General features: G+C 47.9%; 1 protein-coding gene across 1 annotated transcript in view; it reads right to left on the bottom strand.

Moving 5' to 3' along the window:
• HK2 (hexokinase 2) overlaps nucleotides 1–22412 on the bottom strand; it is a 66932-nt gene extending 44520 nt beyond the window's left edge. Inside the window, exons 1-2 of the mRNA XM_066267481.1 lie at nucleotides 21882–22412; nucleotides 1336–1498 (exon numbers count right to left, since the gene is read on the bottom strand). Of these exons, the coding sequence (XP_066123578.1) occupies nucleotides 1336–1498; nucleotides 21882–21944 (226 nt within the window). The 5' untranslated portion in view covers nucleotides 21945–22412. The remainder of the gene's footprint in view (nucleotides 1–1335; nucleotides 1499–21881) is intronic.
• Between the last annotated feature and the right edge of the window lie 245 nt (nucleotides 22413–22657).

Raw genomic sequence — 22657 nt, 5'->3', positions numbered from 1 at the left:
AATCAGGTCCCCAGAGGCTATCTGGCAGGGAAGCCTCGAGGATACAGGTATGATGGAAATACTGAAGGCATGTGGCATGTGAACAAGCCCTGTCCCGTGCCCTTTCCCAACCCCGCTCCCAGGACTTCTCTGTGGACGCCTTGCTGGTGGCCAGCTCCTTGGCACTCTCTCCTCCCTCAGGTTCTTGGCCCTGGTGGTTCCTCCACTGCCCCAGCAGTTGCCCCTCGGGCTTTTCTCTCCCCCTCTAGAATGGGTATCTGTCCCACACCCTTCACCCCTCATGGCCCCACAGATACCTCACCTCTAAAATGGAGGGTTATTGTGAGGCTTAAATGAAACAAGCTGTGTGACACAACTTGGCCCCATTCCCTTCTCTCAGGCTGTTGCTACCCCCAGGCAGCCAGAAACAACATCCTGGCATCACCATAGAATCTTCTCAGCCCTGCTCACCACAGTCCACTCGGGCCACTGGCCGACTGCCATCACCCCTCCTTCACTCTGCATAACACTGAGGACACCTGTTACACCAGACAGTTGTCGCCCCCCTCAAAACCTGCCAGTGACTCCCTAATGGCTACTGAAGAAACTGTTTTAAGTAGGCATGCAAGGCCTTCCGTGATCTAGCCCCAACCCACCCTCCACTTCAGTCCCCACCATGGCCCTTTTCTCTGGTCTGATTCAATGACTGGCTGGATAGGACACCATGAGATAGGAATTCTGTATCCAAATAAGGGGATTAAACAGTTTGACAGGTTCTGATTGCACAACTTCAGAGTCTTTAATTCCTTAATATGCTCTTCACATTCTCCAAGTTTATTTGGACTTGTAATACTCTTTTTTTCATGGAGTTCAAGGACCTAGGAAAATCTGTACCAGTTACTCTAGCAAGATTATGGAATGTGCCAGTCAGGTGGGCAAGACACTGCCATGGTCCCTGGCTGTGACCATCATATGCACCTTTGTCGCTCATCACCATCACTGAGTGCAATCCCAGCAGGACCATAAAATCCCAAACTGAGCCAAGCAGCCTTTCTCAGCACATGAGAGGGAAGCAAATGCCTGGCAGTGAGGCCCTGGTTGGGCTGACAAGGATGTACTTCTACCTTGACTGCCAAGGCCACCAGCTTCCCCAGTCTTCGGTCTAATCTCTCCCACAGACTTCGTCCAATTCTCTGTATGCCTAAATGAGCCAGGGTTGATTTCTGAGGCTTCACACGGAAGAACACTCACTGTCATACAGTTCTTTAGGTCCCTCAGCAAAGCCACCCAAATCTCCCACCAGCTGTGGAGCAGCTGGAGCCATCCCGTCCACCTCCATGCCCCACTGAGCAGTACCTGTCCCGTCTGGAGTAGACCTCACAAAGGTGGGCAGCATTTTCACTGAAGCAGTGGGGTGGGTGGTAGCTCCAAGCCCTTTCTCCATCTCCCTGCGAAACCGCTTGGAGATCTCCAGAAGGGTTTCATCAGAAAGACGCATGTGATAGAGATACTGGTCAACCTGCGCAAGGGGGAAAACAAGAGTAGAGACCTATAAGTTAAACACATCATGGTATGCATCTCGGTCATGGAACATCACTCAGCACTTCAAACAAATAAACGCTGTTATATACAGAAGGTTATGTAAGACCTTTTAACAAGAATCTATTTGACAGGACTTTGTCTTTAAAAAAAAAACAACAACTAAGCTAAAAATTAAAATTAGAAAAGTAGGATTACTTTTATTTCTGGAAATGGTAAAACTAGAGGAAAGGCCTATTAGGGAAGAGGAGCATTCTTTTCAGGAAGGTTGAGTCTTAATGGCTAAGACATCCTTGAATGAGAGTTCTGAGAGTTCATTACTGACCCTCATCTCTTGTTCTCCCCCACACACACCTCACGAGGCCAGTCATGTCAACCCCCCGACCTAGGCCAAGCAGCGACCATCTCTAGGATCACACAATCCCCAGCTGCTTTAACTATCTTTTCCTCTTCCATCCATTTTCTACCCTCAACCTTTCCATGGCTTTCCATTAGAACCAAACCCCTTGGAAATCCTCCCAAGGCCCTGTATGACCTGGCCTCTCCCATCTACTAATCTCATTGCATGCCTCTACACTCCTGTGCAGACCTTATCCTTGCTTCAGTCCCCAACTCACCCAATTTTCCCTGCCTGCTTCGGAGCCTATTCACAAGGGCCCTACAGCTCCTTATCCAATTCTGTATCTGCCACTGCCAATCTGCCAATCTGACCTCTTACCAATCCTTCAAGCCTCTCTCCATGGAGGCCTTCTCTGATCCTCCCAATAAAATTGGCCTCCCATTATTCTAAGAACTCAGACTATTCCCTTCACAAAACCATCTGCAATTTGAATATATATATATATATATATATATATATATATATTTTTTTTTTTTTTGTATTTCTCTGAAGTTGGAAACGGGGAGGCAGTCAGACAGACTCCCGCATGTGCCCGACCGGGATCCACCCGGCATGCCCACTATGGAACGATGCTCTGCCCATCTTGGGGCATTGCTCTGCCGCAATCAGAGCCATTCTAGCGCCTGAGGCAGAGGCCACAGAGCCATCCTCAGCGCCCGGGCAAACGCTGCTCCAATGGAGCCTTGGCTGCAGGAGGGGAAGAGAGAGACAGAGAGGAAGGAGAGGGGGAGGGGTGCAGAAGCAGATGGGCACTTCTCCTGTGTGCCGTGGCTGGGAATCGAACCTGGGACTCCCGCACACCAGGCCGACGCTCTACCACTGAGCCAACCGGCAAGGGCCTGGAAATATATTTTTATTAGTGTCCAATTATAAGCATCAAGGGCAAAAGGAGCCATGGCTATTTGTTCCCTGAACCCCGGGAGCCTCACACACAGCCTGATTGATCTTGTTTGCAACATAAATTTACATGAGCTTTTCCCAGATATAATACCAGAAGCATTAGGAGTCCTTCTCAGCCAGTTTCCTTCTTGGAAGCACCCATTTGCCTTGCCCATAAATATTCCCAGTTTTCTCCTGCTAGGGAAAGATCAGACCAAAAGTTGTCCAGAAGGCACACAAGTTCCCACAATATCCTTGTCCTCAGCAGTAGTGTCTATGACAGGGGAGGCTGCTGGCCATGAAGGCAGGGCTAGAGAGAATCAGGAACCTTGGGCTGGGCTCCCCCTGTGCCCTCAAGGTGTGAAGACTGTGGTCCTCCCAGCCCTATCAGCAAACTATGGAACCAAAAGGGCCCCTGCTCCTCCAGCTCCAAAACTCCAAGATTCCCACAGGCAAAGCTTGGCTGATGACCACCACCCCTGTTGTTTCTGTGGGTAAAACCAGTCGCCCACCTATCTTTGCCCTTACCCAATGCTGACAAAGGAGCATAAATTTTACCTTTCCCAGACATATATTCTCATTAATATTATAGCCTATGATATTTTCCAACACTCTGAGTCAGGTCTTCTTGGATTTTATTTTAACCAAATTTGCAGTCTAGGATTTCCAGAGAAACAGCAAGAGGTGTCTGATCCTTTCTTTTTGAGTTGTAAAGTTCGTGTTTGTCCTCATGCCTCCTGACCATCCAGAGTACAATCGTACATGTATGTCTTTAAACTTCAAGCTGGAGGTACACGAGAATTGCATAAGTAACAAAAATTTTTATTTTAAAAATGTGTAAGGCAACATTTAGAAAAGGCAAATAGTAAAAAAAAATTTTTTAAAGGCAAATATATGTTCTTCTTGTTTCCATAAATTGGTTATTAAAAAAGATGATTTTAAGTTAATAAAACTATAACTGGAATTAATTTTTTGGAAAAAAAAACTCACTCCGCCTGACCAGGCAGTGGCGCAGTGGATAGAGCGTCAGACTGGGATGCAGAGGACCCAGGTTCGAGACCCCGAGGTCGCCAGCTTGAGCTCTGGCTCATCTGGTTTGAACAAAAGCTCATCAGCTTGGACCCAAGGTCGCTGGCTCGAGCAAGGGGTTACTCAGTCTGCTGAAGGCTCGCAGTCAAGGCACATATGAGAAAGCAATCAATGAACAACTAAGGTGTCACAACAAAAAACTAATGATTGATGCTTCTCATCTCTCCGTTCCTGTCTGTCTGTCCCTGTCTATCCCTCTCTCTGTCTCTTTAAAAAAAAAAAAAAAAAACTCACTCCCGGGGGTCAGCAAGCATGAGAAAAACTCACTACTCAAAGGGTTAAGAAAAGGGCAATCCCAGTGTCTTCCTTTGTGTCTCCTTACATGTCTCTCTTCACGTCTATATCCTAACTCCTTGTCGGTCTGGGGCACGTCCTTCTCTTTGGGACTGTTTCTGCCACTGTAGAATAATGAGACCGGCCCTCCTGAGATCATTTCAAATATCCTGAGCAGTACTCATTTTTTAGCATTCTTGTAAAATCCCAAGAGGTGAAAGACCAGGGTCTACAGTGAAATGCTGAAAGCAGCTGTAAGCAAGAGGAAGGAGTCTGATGAATGGGCCCACCCCTCTCTACGACTGCCTCCTGCCCCGTGATTACAATACATCAAAACCGGCAGACAGCTCCTCCCACAGGGTGGGGAGGGGTGAGCAGCAGGAATCAGGCTTGTCCTGCTGGGTTTCCAATTTGCAGAAATGAGGATTCCCCAGCACTCCCCGTTGCCAGCCTTTACTAAAGAGCTGCCCCAGACTAAGTCTACCTGTCTGAATCAGGAAGAGTCCAACCTTCCATTCTGTGGTCTGATTTCAGGTTCCTGGCACCTTACCTGCCTTGAGCCCACTGTCTGCCTCAGCCTCCCAGGCTGTTGGGCACCAGCCCCAGCCTGAGCCCAAGCTGGGTCACTGATGTAAGTTTCCTTTAACACTGAGGAGCCAGGATGCTCCTAAGGAGGCCTGGCCTCCTGACTCCCCACAGTGTTGTCTGAGTCTCCCCAGGAGATCAAAGGGTATAGCTTCAGACAAGTCCCCTCTCTCTGTTGGTACAGTGAGTGGGAGACAAATCCCTGGTGACCCTGGGCTCAGGACAATTTTAATCACTGCAGAGCCTGCCTGTTCTAGATCCAAGGACAGCTGGGCTGGTCCAAGAACGCTGCCTCATGGCTTACGCATCTTGGTGTGAATGTACAACGTCTGGGACCACCAGATCAGAGGCCAACACCAGGCCACATCGAGGAACAGTCAGGATGCCCTTGTGGGCAACATAATAACTGCAAACCCTTACATGGCTCTGACCTTGTTCTCAAGGTTTTATACCCATTAACCTATTTAATTCTCACAGCAGCCCTGTGAGCTGAGTAGTGTTATAACCACTTTCTACCAAAAGAGGAAGGAAATGTGCCCAAAGTCACACAAATACAAAGGGCCAAGCCAGGATTAGACTGGGCAGCCTGGCTCACCTGTGCTCTTGTCCATTCTGCTAGATAAATGCCCGTTCTCTTGGAGAACAGCAGTATCTACAGAGGCCAAATGGCATTGCAGAACATCCAACTAGCCATCTTCTCTTCCTTTCATTCCCCAAAGCAGACACGAAGGGCAAACAGTGGCAGGGCAGGGCCCATGGGGCTGGCCTGGCAAGTCAGAGGGAACAGGGGAAGCAGACATGTCTCTGGACGTTATCATGGGTTTGACATATGACAAAGTTGAAGCTCCCACATTGCTACTCTCCCAAAGAGAGAAGAGGGCTAGAGGGTAGCCTTGCTCCTACCCACTCCCCACTCCATAGAGGGCCTTGGGTGTTGCACGAGAAGCAGGAGAGTTCTTGCATGGGAGAGCAGAGCCTGTACTGCCTTCTAAGAGGTTGTACCATCACGCCTTGGGGTGTGAGGTCACATTCACAAAAGAGCAATGGTGGAGTGGCCACAATTCTACAGTGGTCATTCTTAGTTTAACTTTGGTGTTTAAGCTGTGACAAGGCCCATTGGAAATCCAGTTGATGCTTCTCATCTTTAACCCTCAAAGACTAACAAGTTAAAGAGTCAACCTTGACTCAGTCATAGTGCTCTTTACCCAACTGATTATAATCATCTGTCAGTGTTCAATGACAGATGAAAATGATGCCGATAGTTACAGCGGCTAAACGTTTAGCAAGCGTTTCTAACCTGCAAGACACCAACCTATGGCTTTACTGCCTTGACCTCTATTGTCCTTTTGTAACAGGTCACTTGGTGGTGAGGGGGCAGAGCTAGAGGAGAGGTGTGTCTGGCTCTAAAGCCAGATCCTTGGAACCAACAACCTCACCTTTCTTGTGAGCCCTCTTAGCATGGACAAACACTCTTTGCCTTGTGGTTTCTGGGATGACCATAGGGCCTCAATTTCCTCTCTATCACATGAGATTAAGAGAAAGGATACGTACAGAACAGCTGTGAAAAATGCAACTTTGGCAACTTGGCCCAAACTTCCCCTCTTGTAAGAATGATGGTGTATCCACCACCCTGAGTTTATTAGGTTCAATTGGGCAGGGATGTTTAATCACCTAATGCCACAGCTTCCTAAGCACACCTCTGGGGCGCACCCAGCCTTGGCTGACACTGTTCTGCTGGATAAGGGGTAAGGGAGGCAGGAGTCAGAAACGAAAAGCAGCCTCCATACAAAGAAAGATTTCCCAGAATGGGAAGGAAGTGAATGTACTGTGCAGAATCCTGCCAACTTTCCGCCACAGTGCAGCCAGAGGGAGGCAGCAGCAGGCACAAAGTCATGGGAGAAAGTCATTTAGGAGATACCAAATGTACTTGGGACAGTAGGACTAGGGCTAAAAAATACTCACTCTTAGAAAGGAAAGGCCCTTGGGAAACCAGTTTAATTCCACTGAACACAAGCAGCATTCAAGTTTGTCTAGTTTGTCTCTCTCACTCCAGGAAGTCATCGAACCTAAGTTTGAATACTTCTAAGCATGACAGGCTCACTACTTTGCTAAATTGGTTAGCTTCTATTGGCGGTCAGCTCTAGTTGTTAGAAAGCTTTTCTTCAGTGTAAGATCTATTTTCTGATAACCTCTGTCTAGTCCCCATTCTGCCACTTGGGATAAGTATTGCCAACTTGGCTGCACATCAAAATGACATGAGGAGTTTTTTAAAAATCATTAAGAATTCCAAAGATCCACTCCAGATTAATCGAATTGACACCTTTAGGTCTGGGTGCTAACACATCTTTCCCTCCCCTTGAGCTGATATCTACCATGCCAGTAATGTGATAATGGTAGGTTATGATCTGATCAACATTCTTTAAAGGTCATTTTTACCACTTTTCTGCCTGGGATGTTTCAAAGTCAGTAGTTAATATATTAGGCTAAGTGTGAAATTGACCTGGGTTGATCATGGATACTGAGAATTGAAAAGACAAGCCTTATACTTGTTGAAAATTATCAAAGCAGAAACATTCAGGCCAACCCTCATTTTGTAGCTGCTGGTAGTGACGTACAGGTTGTGGCACCAGAAAAAGTGTTCAAATCCTGCGTTAGCATTTGTACAGCTGTGTGACATTGGCTGAGTTGCTCTCCACCTGAGCCTGTTGCCTCCCTGTAAATAGGATGAATAGCCCCACACAACAGAGTCACTGGCACAGATTGGTGACAAATGTAAAGCTCTACAACCCCTCTTTTCTTTGCGCCTTTCTCCTCTTGTTCTTAGTGTCCCCTTGCCAAGTGGCACCCTTGGAGGATCAAGGATATTTCTTAACTCTACTTAGTCACATTCAGTGAAACAAAACAGAGGCTGTTTCCCTAAATTATCCCATCCCTTTCTGTGGTGGTCGTTCTCTTTAAATCTCTATTGGGGCCTGACCAGGCAGTGGCACAGTGGATAGAGCGTCGGACTGGGATGCAGAGGACCCAGGTTCGAGACCCCGAGGTTGCCAGCTTGAGCGCGGGCTCATCTAGTTAGAGCAAAAGCCCACCAGCTTGAACCCAAGGTCGCTGGGTCCAACAAGGGGTTACTCGGTCTGCTGGAGGCCCGCGGTCAAGGCACATGTGAGAGAGCAATCAATGAACAACTAAGGTGTTGCAACACACAATGAAAAACTAATGATTGATGCTTCTCATCTCTCTTCATTTCTCTCTGTCTGTCCCTGTCTATCCCTCTCTCTGACTCACTCTCTCTGTAAAAAATAAATAAAATTTTTTTAAAAAATTTATAAATCTCTATTGGGTACAAAAAGAGAAAGAAGGGGTCATTTAGGGCTGGGAAACAGGTAGGCCAGAAGCAAAGCCTGACTGAGGTATGGAAAGCCACCTGCCCGCTTGGCAAGGGTGTGTATTAAAGAGAAAGAGAAAACTGTTTCAGAGAGCATCTACTTAGCAATCCTGAGGAGATTAGACCTTCCTCATGGAACAATTTTGGTTAGTTCTTTTTCTTACCATAACATACCACTCTGACATGCCCACTTCTACAAAATTACAGGTAGAGGAGAGAGGGACTCTAAAGGGACATTAACCCCATACTCTCTGAAACAGGCTAATACCCCACATGGGAAGCCCGTCTCTTTAAGGGCCCACATTTTCCTCCAGACTTGCAAACCCTAAAATGAGAGGAAATCATGCCATAGTAACGATGCAAAGAACAGAGGGAGCAGGTCACCCAGGTAGAGGCTCCACTTCAAAGTGGACAGTGGCCTGGGAGGGTCAGATTCAGCCCCAGCCAGGTCTGGGCAGAAGCCCTGGAGGGAATGGCCTAGAGGCAAGAATGAAAAGAGACCTCAGAGAAACTGATGCCAGGAAGAAGTCTTGACCGAGGCCACACAGTTGAGACTAGAATCTGAATCCCCAGACACTTTACTCCATTGCCAAAAACGAAAACAAATGACAATCCTACTACAAGTCCAGAAGGGCCTCTGTCATTCTGCAGGCCAATTCCGATTGAACAGCTGGTGGCTACTGCCTGGTTCCTGAGTCCCAGTGGGAAGACTGTTCTTATCAAACTATTTATTTGTAGAAGAGAACACTATTCCAACTTGACAGTTTCTTATATAAATTACTGCAAATCCTACCTGGAATACCTTAGGGGGTTTCAAAGGGAAGTGGAAAAGAAACTTTAAATTTCAACATCTAAACCTTTAAGATTCATACTGTTTAACCCCCGAGTCTCTGAACAGTGCTAGAATCCCAGCTTTTCCCACTTCATAGCCTTTATTGAAAACTAGTTTATGCAAAGCACAATGGTGTACAGGAACATAATTTTTTAAAAAATCAGTTCTGGAAATGGATAGTTGTAATGGTTATACAAAGACAAAACACACTCATGTATGCACACGTATACACACTCACACAATGTCAAAAAATTTTTTAAGAAAATCAAGATTTGTGCTCTCTAGGACTTCACAAATAACACAGAACTCAGCTCATATTATAGACCCAATAAAGGTCTCTGAAATGAATGAAGTGATCAGTCTCAGTGGATAAGAAAGGCGAACACAATACCAGGCAGCCCATGGAAGTATAACAGCTGTGGGCTATGAGATCAGCATTCAGGGGAACTTGCTTCTGGGCTAAGGACATTCATATACAAAGTAAGTGTATATATTGGCCTACAGACAGTAGGGAGGTCAAATGAAAAGGTTCAGAAGGTATGGGCAAGCCCAAGATCTTAGAAGATTATGAATTCTAGAACCAGAAAGCTACTCATCATCATTATATAACATTACCTACTAAATGCAATGCCTTCATAATTAGTATGATTTAATCCTACTGCTTTTAATCAAGGGATCATGGGAAAGAAGGATCATAAAGATCAGTCCACCGTGTAAGGTGGCTGCGTTGTTCACTCACCAGCCAACTCTCCATAGGGTTAGTGCCAAGAGAAAGTCTGGCTGCCTAGACTTGCTGTGCTTCCTGCTACAGGCCAATGAAATTGAAATGACTGATTCAAGGACAGCTGTCCTTTTTGTTGATTGTCAGAAAGCCCACAGCTCTGTATAATGAACTACCCTTAGTCTTAAGTTTTTGTTTGTTTGTTTGTTTGTTTTACAGAGACAGAGAGTCAGAGAGAGGGATAGACAGGGACAGACAGACAGGAACGGAGAGATAGAAGCATCAATCATTAGTTTTTCGTTGTGCATTGCGATACCTTAGTTGTTCATTGATTGCTTTCTCATATGTGCCTTGACCGCGGGCCTTCAGCAGACCGAGTAACTCCTTGCTCGAGCCAGTGACCTTGGGTCCAAGCTGGTGAGCTTTTGCTCTAACTAGATGAGCCTGCGCTCAAGCTGGCAACCTTGGGGTCTTGAACCTGGGTCGTCCGCATCCCAGTCTGACACTCTATCCACTGTGCCACCACCTGGTCAGGCAGTCTTAATTTTTTTGGTAATCATCCCTGCTGTTCGATGACTCTTCTAGAAATTTTTCTTTCTTTCTTTTTTTTTTTTTTTCAAGAAAGAGGGAGAGAGGAAGAAGAAAGAGAAATGAGAAGCATCAACTTGTAGTTGTAGCACTTCAGTTGTTCCTTGATTGCTTCTCATACGTGCCTTGACCTGGGGCTCCAGATGAGCTAATGACCCTGGCTCAAGCGAGAGACCCCGGGATCATGTCAATGATCCATCCCATGCTCAAGCCTCAACCGCACAAACTGGTGAGCCCATGCTCAAGCCAGATAAGCCCGCAACCTTGGGGGCTTCAAACCTAGACTTCAGCATCCCAGGTCAACGCTCTATCCACTGTGCCACTGCCGATCAGGCTTAATTTTTTTTATCTTTATTTTATTAATTTTAGAGAGAGAGGAAAGAAGGGAGAGGGAGAGACAGGAATATTGATCTGTTCCTGTATGTGCCCTGATGGGGGATTGAACCAGCAACCATTGAGCCTCAGGACAATGCTCTAATCAACCGAGCTATCCAGCCAGAGCTAGAAATCTTTTTTTAATGGAAGCTGAACCATATCACCTAATCCTTTTAGTAAGCAGACAGAAAATACATGATGGAGCAAATGTTTGTTTCCATAGGACACACCCTCCTGGTAGAAAGATAAACTCAAGTGACCCAGTCCAATAAAAAGCAACTCCCCCTCCACCCACCTCCTGTTTCTGCTTCCTTGTTTCTACTTCCTTCTCATCTCCTTCCTATCCCAAGATCTCCTGGCATTTGTTGACATTGTCTTGGTAGCTCTTTATTCCTCACCCTCTCCAAGAGCCCCCAGTACTGCCCAGGGCAGAAGAATTGGGGCAAAGAGGTCAGGGTTCGCATGAGTTCTGACTATAAGGAATAAAGGTCAAAGCCCAACTTAAAAAAAAAAAAAAAAAAAAAAAAAGCGCCTGACCAGGTGGTGGCGCAGTGGATAGAGCGTCGGACTGGGATGCGGAGGACCCAGGTTCGAGACCCCTAGGTTGCCAGCTTGAGCACAACCTCATCTGGGTTGAGCAAAAAAAAAAAAGCTCACCAGCTCGGACCTAAGGTCCCTCGATCTGCTGAAGGCCCACGGTCAAGGCACATATGAGAGAGCAGTCAATGAACAACTAAGGTGTCGCAACGAGAAACTGATGCTTGATGCTTCTCATCTCTATCCGCTCCTGTCTGTCCCTATCTATCCCTCTCTCTGACTCTCTCTCTCTGTCCCTGTAATAAAAAAAAAAAAAGGCAACTCCCCAAGTATATAAGCATCAGGGCCTAGGACATAGAAGCACGGCTACAACACAAGGGGCAGGGCCACATCACCTACCACCACTTGTAACAACATGCAGAGGTGAATCCCACGAAATAAAGTTGGGGGGAAGAAGGCAGACCTAATGGGAGATACACTGCATTTAAGTCCATTTAAACTAAGTACAGAAATAGACCTATGCTGGTACGCGTCAGCATAACGCTTACACTAAGTGGTGGTTAGTGCTGGCGCTGATCTGTGACTAGATCAGGGTAGTGGTTACCTGGTGTATGAAGTTTTCTGTGCATATCATACTTTATTTATTTATTTATTTTGTATTTTTCTAAAGCTGGAAACAGGGAGAGACTGTCAGACAGACTCCCGCATGCGCCCGACCGGGATCCACCCGGCACGCCCACCAGAGGGCGTTGCTCTGTCGGGACCAGAGCCACTCTAGCGCCTGGGGCAGAGGCCAAGGAGCCATCCCCAGCGCCCGGGCCATCTTCGCTCCAATGGAGCCTTGGCTGCAGGAGGGGAAGAGAGAGACAGAGAGGAAGGAGAGGGGGAGAGGTGGAGAAGCAGATGGGTGCTTCTCCTGTGTGCCCTGGCCGGGAATCGAACCCGGGACTTCTGTACGCCAGGCCGACGCTCTACCACTGAGCCAACCAGCCAGGGCCGGCATACTTTAATTTAAAAATATTGGAAGAAAAAAAAATGGCAAGGCACTGATTGGACCTAGTCTCCCCACCAACCATGGTCAGAGGGCCAAAGGAGATCAGACTTTAAAAGAGGTCAAACTAGAGGAAAGAGCCATAATCTAAATGCAACCACACACAGCCGTCCAGTGACTATGTGCTCACACCTGCTTGCAGCTTAGTTTTGAAAGAATTTCATTTTTGCATTCTTCCTTTGCCAGTGTCTTACCACAAATCTTTGATGAGGAAACCAAAGTTTGGAGAAGCTTCTTCAAACCGCAGGCCAAGTCCCTGGCAGGACCCACACAACCTGTAGACAGTTGAGTGTCCTCACCTGGTGTGCCCAGGCCAAGAAAGCCAAGTAACTGCTGTCAGCGACCTCATTAATAATAACGCCTTCACAGACACCTGAGAAGACCACGGCTGGGCAAAGCGCAGCGAAAAGGTGAGCTGCGGAGGAAAGGAAACAGCAGCTCCTGGATTCTTCAAGGCTCCAGTCCTCTGCAATGCAGTTAAACCAAAAGTCACAGATCTGCCACAGGACTTGCTTCAGATGGGACAAGGCGGACCCTGACTGGGGACTAGGGCCCACCATGCCACCTCAGGGAGATCCCAGCTCTGCAGCACTGCGCAGCCTGGCATGGCAGCATGAGTGTAGGCCGACAGGCCTTCTTCCAGGATCCTGTTGCACCGTTGTGAGTTACAGGGCTTCCTGTTCTTCCAGTTCTTGCTCTCAGCTGCATCAAATTACAGCCAGACTTTGGGCAGCAGCATCTGTCAGAAGTCCAGTAGATGAGCATTGGGGACACCTGTCTTGGGACCCTCCTGTCTGCAAATATTTTGTTCCAAGTGTGGGGCAGCAGTGCAAAGAAGGAATGTGTCCCAGATGTACATGGCCCTGAGGACACTGGCATCAAGGAGACCCCAGTCTTTGCCTACAAGGGGCTCAGTCTATTGGTGGGAGGCAAATATGTCCGCAAAAAATTACAAACTGAAGGTAAAGGAAGAGAGTAGACAGTTTCTTTCCCTGTATAAAATACAGATTTATAATAATTTAAGTCACACACATCAATACAATCCTGAGGAGTGTTTGCCTTGCAAAGGCTAGAAATGTGTTGTGCCAACCCCATACCTAAAATGTTCTTCTCCTCTGGCCTAACAAACTCCCACTTGCCCTTCAGAGCCCAGCATAAATGGCCCCCATTCCTAAATGCCTTTCCAAATTCCCCAGCCATGATGCCAATGCACTTTTGATGCCTTGTGACTGTCACCCTCACTGGTCCCAGAAGACTAAAGACACTAACTACATGTTCCCAATTTCATATTTGTGAGGCCAGCAGCTAACTATCTCAGTACTGAAATACAGTAGGTACTCAAGACATATTTGTTAGTTACATACAGGGGGCCATAGGAATGTCAAGGAAAGTAGTAACTTGGGTGAAAGGGAAGAACTGGCTACTCCAGACTGCCCAGGGGATCTGAGCTTGACCTTGGTCTTCAGGCCTGGCTCCTAGCTGTCCGTGAAACTGGCAGCAGCACAATTTCCTCTCCACACACCCGTCAGCCCTGGCTAGTACCCCAGGTCTCCTAAGAATCAGATTCTGCCTCTCTTAGCCCCACACCTGTCTGGTACCCACAGTCCACCTGCTGGACCAAATCCCTTCAGGGCTGTCCTTCTGCACCATGTTCAGCCCTAGACCTTCCCAGTCTGCCCGCCCACCTCACAACTGTGCCCACTATAGGCAGCGCAGCCATAGGTCCATTAGCCCAGGACAATCTCAGTTTACACTGTGATAGCAGTGTAACTATACTGCTCACAAATATTAGGGGATATTTCAAAACGAATATGAAGCAGCCTGACCACGCGGTGGAGCAGTGGCTAGAGTGCCAGACTGGGACGCGGAGGACCCAGGTTCGAATCCCCAAGGTTGCCAGCTTGAGTGTGGGCTTATCTGGTTTGATGGCTTGAGCAAGGGGTCACTTGTTCTGCTGTAGCCCCCTGGTCAAGGCACATATGAGAACGCAATCAGTGAACAACTAAGGTGCCACAACAAAGAACTGATGCTTCTCATCTCTTTCCCTTCCTGTCTGTCTATCCCTATCTGTCCTTCTCTCTGTCACACACACACACACACAAAAAGAATATGAAGCAATAAAATATCCCCTAATTTATTTTTTTATTTTTATTTTTTGTATTTTTCTGAAGTTAGAAGTGGAGAGGCAGACCGACTCTCGCATGCATCGGACCAGGATCCACCTGGCATGCTCACCAGGGGCAATGCTCTGCCCATCTGGGGCATTGCTCCATTGTGGCCAGGCCACTGTTGTGATCAGGCCATTCTAGCGCCTGAGATGGAAGCCATGGAGTCGTCCTGAGTGCCTGGGTGAATTTTTGCTCCAGTGGAGCCTTGGCAGAGGGAGGGGAAGAGAGAGGCAGAGAGAAAGGAGAAGAGGAAGGGTGGAGAAACAGATGGGCGCTTCTCCTGTGTGCCTTGACCGGGAATCGAACCCAGGACTTCCACACGCTGGGCCAATGCTCTACCACTGAACCAACCAGCCAGGGCCTATATCCCCTAATTTTTACGAGCCCCCTTTCACTCTCAAAAGTGATTGAGTTTGAACAATAAATCCAAGGGTCACCCTGGGTACAGGCCACAAAGCAAACCATGACTCTGTTCTTAAGAGAGCCCATACCTGAATGATGAGAAGAACTCACGTTGGCAAATGGGGCTGAAAGGAAAGAGGATGGGGATCAAGCTACTGGGTTCTTGCTCTGGAGCTTGTCCTGTGCAAGCTTGGGTTGCTCCCCAAATACACAGCAGTAAGGAACCCTTTCCCTCATCTGTAAAATGATGGGTTTGGACTAGATATCCCCAAAGGTCATCCTTCTCAACTGCCGCCTGACTCATAACCCCATGAAACTGAAACACAAATGGCCATCTCTGATTGTCCTGGGGAGCCCCATGCTGGGGTTTAGGACCTGGGCTCTGGAATCAAACTACCTACGTTTGAATTCTGACTTGCCCTTGAGCAAGGTGCCATTCTTTTCTATGCCTGGGTGTCTTCATAAGGCCTGAGTTATAGTAAAGTACATAGACGGGGCCTGGAACTTAGTGCAATGTTTGTCTTTAGACCTTTGGAATTGAGGTGAGAAAGGAACTGATGGGACATGGCTGGGAGGCATTGAGACAGGGAAATTGGGGAGGAAGCAGGAAGCAGGAGGGGAAAGTCCCTCAAATGGGAGAAAGGATAAGTGGCAGCTTCAAATGCCCTCATTTAACCCTAAGTAAAGCTGCCCAATGGCTTACCTGGCTTCAGTCCTCTATCAGAGGATATGGAGATGCCAGAAGGAAGAGGTTGGGAACAGGCCCAAGAACAGGGACTGCCTCTGGGGAGGGGTTGCTGAGCTGAGGGCGAGAGTGAGGAGGGGCAGGAAGGCTGGGTGAGTGCATGGGTGCCATAGGATCCCAGGCCAGGCTCTCAGTCCTGATTCACTCTTCGCTAACTCCAAGATAATCAAAGTCCCTCCAAGGAAGGAACATCAAGGACATGCTTAGAGATACAGATAAAAGTGCAGAAAGCATGGCCACCACTAATATAGGGCAGCACTCCAGGGGCAACAGGATTCTCTGGCTCCTGTTCCCACAGGAACAAAGGCAAGAGACCTCACTGGGTTTAGACAAGACAAAGGCTGTACAAGGATGAGGAGAATAGTTTGGGTTCCACAAAGAGGGTGCCGTTGGCTTTGTCAAGAACCCCAGGCTTGCCTGACCAGGCGGTGGCGCAATGGACAGAACGTCGAACTGGGATGCGGAGGACCAGGTTCAAGACTCCAAAGTTGCCAGCTTGAGCGCGGGCTCATCTGGTTTGAGCAAGGCTCACCAGCTTGGACCCAAAGTCGCTGGCTTGAGCAAGGGGTTACTCGGTCTGCTGAAGGCAAGGCACATATGAGAAAGCAATCAATGAACAACTAAGGAGCCGCAATGAAGAATTGATGTTTCTCATCTCTCTCCCTTCCTATCTGTCTGTCCCTATCTGTCCCTCTCTCTGACTCCCTTTGTCTCTGTCACAAAAAAAAAAGAACCCCAGGCTTGCTTAAGTGTGGGCTCACTAGCTTCACTAGCTTGAGCACAGGTCGCTGGCTTGAGCGTGGGATCATAAACATGTCCCCATGGTCGCTGGCTTGAAGCCCAAGGTCACTGGCTTGAGCCCAAGGTTTCTGGCTTGAGCAAGGAGTCACTCACTCTGCTGTAGCCCCCCTGTCCCCATCAAGGCACATATGAGAAAGCAATCAATGAATAACTAAGGTACCACAACTATAAATTGATGCTTCTCATCTCTCTTCCTTCCTGTCTGTCCCTATCTATCCCTCTGTATCTGTAAAAAAAAGAACCCCAAGCTTCTTAGTGTCAGGAGGAGTCACACTGGACAGAACAGAGTCTATATATGAGGAGCAAAAAGCTCTCTGCTGAGGCCCAAAATGGCCAGGGACCCTCCACCCAATTTGCCAAAGGAATGTGGAAATGACCAGTCCCTTCAGTGAAACCCCAGAGGTCAGTGAGACTAAAACCTACTGTGACTGGACCTATGACTGCACAGGGCAGCTCAAACGGTTTCTCCCATGGGAAGCCCAGAGTCTGAGGCAGATGTGATGAAGGATGAGCAAGTGTCTCTTTGGCCAACTCTGGCAAAAATGGCCTCAGCAACTGCCCCGGGAGCCTCTGTCCTGCCAGGCTTCTCTCCAGAGGGAGAAAGAAACTAGGTTTCTACAGTGAAAAGGGGTTGAACTAAAGGTGTGATTCTTCAGCAGCTGTGACCCTCCTGGCTTCCCAAAGAGGACGCTGCAATCTGAGGTGCACCAATGACAAAGGCATCCCAGAGACTCCCTCGTTGGGGTGCTACCTCCCCAGAGGACCAGAAGGAAAGCAAGTTTGAGGAAGAGCTCAAAGATGGGTCTCCTCTGGCCAAGAAAGAGGTTTTAGAGGTTGAAGGGACAAGGAGGATGCTTCCTTCTATCTTTCCTTTAGGAACTTCCCACTCTTCTGCCCTCCCTGTCTTCTACTCTAATCTGACATCAGAGAACATAAACGGGCCAGAACCTCTAAGCCCTAAAAGCCCTTAGGAAAAAAGTAGGATATCTTTTACTCCTGACCAGGTGGAGAGCAAGAGTATCTAAGTGTGTCTTTCTCTATGTACTAATAATGAACACATAAAGTATTGATCATGTGTCAGGCACAGCTCTGAGAGCTTCACATACTTAACTCCCTTTTAATCCTTACAACAACCCTACTAAGGTGTTATCCAAACATTCTCCAGTTTTTAAATTTTATTTATTGAGAGAGAGAGGAAGGGAAACAGAAAGAGAAAGACAGGAACACTGATCTGTTCCTGTATGTGCCCTGACCGGGGATTGAACTGGCAGCCTCTGCACTTCAGGACGATGCTCTAACCAACTGAGCTATCCAGCCAGGACTAACACTTCATCTTGTACAAGAGGAAGAAATAGGCCTAGAAAGGTTAAATTAACCAGCCTAAGTGCAACAGATGGTTTCCTAGTGAACCAGGATTCAACCCCAGGAAGCCTGGTTATATACCCCACGATGCAGCCTCCCCAGTAACTTCTGGACTATAGCCCTCAGTGGGTGTCAATGGCCCCTATCCTCTGCTCCCAGCTGTGGAAGTGACTGAGCTCATGCTCATCCAGCACATATGCCTGCCTTATTCAGAAGGCTGGTGGATGCCTGGCCTCCATGCAAACCCCAGCAATAGCAGGGTGAGACTCTCCTCAGGACAACTGAGCAGACTTCCCTCCATTGACTTCCCAGAGTGCGTATATAGCTCACATTCTTCTGGTTGAGGACAGAAAAATAGTAATCCAAGTAAGCCCCCTTCTGCCAGAGGTAATGGGCACCCACTGACTGCTATACATCTGCAGGCCTCACCTTAAATTCACCTTTTGTAAAAGGCCATTCCACCATGACAGATCCATGACATGGCACACTGAGAGCTGAGAGTTATGGTCCTACTTGAAGCTACCAACTAGCTTTATGAACACCATAAAACTGAAGGAGGATGGACCATGTTCTTCTAATGCTGTTTCTCAATCTATACATATTTTGGGCCAGAAGTTGTGAAGGGGCTGTTCTGTGCACTATAAGATGTTTAGCTGTACCCCTTGACTCTACTAATTAGATACAGCAAGACATCACCACCCACCTACCTTGTGACAATTAAAAATGTCTCCAAACATTGAGAAAGTTCACTGGGGGAGGGGGGGGCAAATCACTAGTAGTTGAAAACTACTATTCTAAAAGAAGACTAAAATGAAACATATTTTGCAGTAAAGTGAAATTCCTGCTATTTAAGATAGGCTGGTATAGCCTCTCATGTAAGATCAGCCACCCCAAAATGTCAATAGCACTGTAGTGGAGAGACCTGCTCTAGAAGGTAGCAGAAACAGCCACTGAGTGCAAGGAAATATGCCTGTGGTCCATGGCATGTGATGTTAAGACGTAGTCCATCTTAACGGACTTGATCTGCCAACTCCCATCCCAACCCCATCGCTTTGGAAAGGCAAAGACAGACAGCATCAAGTGTTGGAAAACAAACCAAACTTGTGACTTCAAAACTCAACAATGATAATGAGAAACCCATTATCAAGAGTTGTCTTTTAAACCAGAACTATCTGAACAAAGGAAGCCAGTTTTCTGGGATTCTCAAGTTCTTTTAGTACATTAGATTTCATTACTCTGACTGCCAGATTTTTCAAGAAAACTGATGCAGTTTGTGTTGTTTTGATCCCTCCTGGAAAAGGCCCCCTAACTGCCCTCAAACTCTTCAGGGTGCTAAAAAAAGTTTAACTTTAGAAAAATAAAAATGTTTTTTAAAAAAATGTTGGCTTTGTCTGAGGAGCCTCTAAGGAAATTTTAATTCATTCAAGGGTAAAGAAAAAAGTGCTTCCTGGAGCTCACTAAAATAGAAGTTTGACAACAAAACAAATGAATGATTAGCAGGAGCTACAAAATATTCCTACCACCATCAGCTATCATCTGAGCAGTGAAGGGACAGTATTAGTGTTAGTATTAGCATTAATACTAAGTATTAAGTTACAAGTTGAACAAATGTGACAAATTATTCCTCATTTAACTACATAATACATCATTTAACTTAAAGTCATATTAAGTGAGGATTTACTATAATAGTTATCTACTTCATAGCGTTGTTGTAAATATTAATGAACTAACATATGTAAAGAACTTAAAACAGTTCCTGGTACACAGTAGATGTAATATGTGTTGCTCTTGAGTTTCAGTGCCATTCAACAAAAAATGAACAAATAACCCTTTCTCCCCTTCTAATGGCACAAAACTCTGGGTTTGTCCATCAAGAAACTTTAAAGTCAATAGTTCTGGGCAGGTGAATCTCAGCTTTCTATGCCTCAGACAAAACCCAGAAGATGTTAGATGATGAGGATTTCTGAAGAGTCAAAATCAAGGCCTTTTCAAAAACCTCTAAAATTAAACTCAAGTGTCTTCCTTCTCTCCTAATTCCTCCTTCCAGCAGCAACGTGAAAAGATGCTTTCAAAATATTCTCTCTGATTCTCTTCCTACTTTCTATGTATAGCTGGAATCAAACAGCTATGCTTATCTAAGTCAGGAGGCTAAATCCCAGGTTCTGATACCTGGTGAGTTAAAGGCCTGACTCAATTCTGCCCCCATTGGAAAATTTAGAGGAAATACACTCAAATGTCCCCCAGACACTTCACAGGCAGAAAAGGAAGCTGCAAGCTTGGAGAAGCCCACAAGAGAGACTTTTTTTCATGGCTGTGCTTAATCATCACAAGTCCATAGAGTGGACAAGGCCATTGTTGTCATTCTCATTGTACAAAAAGAAATCAACAGTCCAAACAGGCAAAGTGGCCTACTCAGGGTCCTCTGTTTTAAAAATAACACAAAACAGAGATTAGAACTCATTTGTAGATAAACCTGGCTGATTCTCTTTCCACTTTGGGACCAAAGAGATGGCCCCCTTCCAGGCCAGGAGGGTGGAACGACTCCACAGTGCCCTTCCTAATCTCTTTCCTCTAGATAGGGGAAGAGTTAATTTGTAAAAGAAGAACTTCAGTTTGGATTAAATATACTACAGCTTTGCATTTTAGAACTTGCCAAGGGATGACAGTCTTTCCCAAGTGTTAACTCACTTCTTAAGCAGAGAAGCCCAAAGAAGTTGCCAAGATCCTGCCAGTTCACAGACATGTTCTTAAAGAAACTGAATTAAAGTGCAGAGCAGGACCACATCCCAGGAATCCGTTAGTAACAGCTATCGGTAAGCAGAGTAAAACTCAACTCAAACAGACGCCTGCTACTCCCTACTCCAGCTTGAGACTGAGTAACGTCATGCTTTATTTCGGGGCTCATCTGACACGGCTCTAAAAACACCAAGATGGTACCCCCCCCCCATTCTATCCTTTGCTCAGGATACCCATAATGGGAGTAGAGTAGGTTGCCGAAGCAAAAGATAATGTCAAGATATTTCTCCAAAACTGCGTTTCCACCAAAACACAAAAACTTCAAGTATGTAATTGGGCAACACTCGGTCATTTCCTCACAGCACTGAACACCCCCCGCCCCCGCCCATTCCCTTTTCTCAAATCCTAGCTGAAGTCCAAGGCCAGGAGCCAATCCTGAAATCCCGAACATTTCAGAAGCAATTCTCCCCAGAGTGAGAGCGCCTTGGGCCCAGCCAGGCCCCACCCCCAACCCATACCCGGAGGCACAGAAAGCTAGGCTCGCGGCCCAGCCAGAGACTCTTTCTTATGTAAATGACCGTCCGCAGATCGAACTCGGGCTGGGTAGTGGCGGAGGTGGGAGGAACGAGATGGGCACAAAGAGGTCAGGGCCAAGGGCAAGAAAAAGCTCGTTTTCGGAAACACAAAAATCTCAAGAAAGACGGAGGGGAGGGCGCGGGGAGGAACGACGGGGTAAGTTGGTTCTCTGCGAGTAACTTACGGGAGTACCAGAAGTAACATCCCAAACCCGCCCCCCCTACTTGGAGGCGGGCCGAGGGGGCCCAAGGCGGGGCGGTTCCGAGGCAGGGGTAATCGGGTAGGTGGGTCTGTACGCCCCTATCGGAGGCTCAGTTCCGGACACCTCAGTTCCGGGGAGGGGGGCGCGGCGGGCGGAGTTCCTCGGTCTCTTTGCCCTCTCCGTCTCGGGTCGGTCTCTCCGCAAGACCTTGTGAAACTCTAAAGGGAACTGCAAGTCCCCAGAACGCTGTCCTTCAGCGCGGGAGCCTCCCGGTAATCCCACGCGGCGGCGGGGCCTCCTCCCCCAACCACGATTCTCCCCACGTGCTCTCGCCGGAACACCGGCTGCGAAAGAGGGTCTCATCTCACAAGGGCCATCAGTCTACGACTACTAACGAGGTGACCCGCCTCTCAATGAGAAAAAAAAAAGCACAAGCGCGCGCGGGATGGCAGGGAAGAAGAGCGGTGCGGAGCGAGAGCCCCGGTGCCTCGCACGCGCGCACAAGCCTGCCCGAGTCTAACGGACGTGGCTCCTCGTGTCCAGGAGTTTCCCGGCCGCCCAAACTTTATCTACGTCCTCCGCCTCAAATGGGAAAGAACAGTGTCCTCAGAGTGAAGGGTAGTTTCGGTAAGTTCCCCCCGCCCGCGCTTACTTACCTTCTGCACTTGGTCATGGTTGAGCTCCGTGAAGAAGTAGGCGAGCAGATGCGAGGCGATCATTTTGCCACTGCCCGACCGCGCGGAGTTGAGAAACCAAGTCTGCAGCGCGTGTGGGGAAGTAGGGCGGCGCGGTCAGACAGCTTTGGCAGCGCAGCCGGGACCGGTGAGTCTGAGCGGCCCACAAAGTAAGTTAACAGCGATGGTGCGCCCAGCAGAAAGATCTCGGGTCTCTAGAAACGGGTCACAACTGCTAGAAGCCTCCCAAAAATCACTCCCGGCGACGTGTCCGGTTGTCCTGCTGTCAAGGCTCTAGCTTAAGCTACAGGATCACTAAGACTCAACTGAGGAAGAATCTTAGCCCGACTCCACTAGGATGATCGGACCTGTCCAGTTCACACGCGTACTGCTCTACCAGCGGATCTTCTGGGCTTAGTGACTTGACGTTGCTAGTGGCGCCCGGAGACTCCTGAACTAGAGTTTCGTGCAACAATGTGGCTTATTGAGAAGCTGCCGGCTTGCGAGCCGCCCAGTCAATGACGCGCCGACGTCCATTGGCTGCGCGTGGAGGGTGTGTGCGCCCCGGGCCGCCCGCCGCCGCAGTTCAGCCAGTCAGCGCGCACGGTCCGTGGGCGCGGCCGCTCAGACACCCGAGCCCGCAAGCCCGAGGGGCGCGGCAGGGGGGGAGGCGGGACCAGGCGGCAGGGATGCGACGTGTAGTCCGTGGCAAAAGGCTGAGGAGGAAAGGCGCATGAGCCGCTAATGCGTCAGGCTCA

The sequence above is a fragment of the Saccopteryx bilineata genome, chromosome 3, assembly GCF_036850765.1.
Source record: "Saccopteryx bilineata isolate mSacBil1 chromosome 3, mSacBil1_pri_phased_curated, whole genome shotgun sequence".
NCBI classification, from domain to species: domain Eukaryota; kingdom Metazoa; phylum Chordata; class Mammalia; order Chiroptera; family Emballonuridae; genus Saccopteryx; species Saccopteryx bilineata.
The sequence above is the reverse complement of the archived record's forward strand: the minus strand, read 5'-3'. Positions and strand labels throughout refer to the sequence as shown.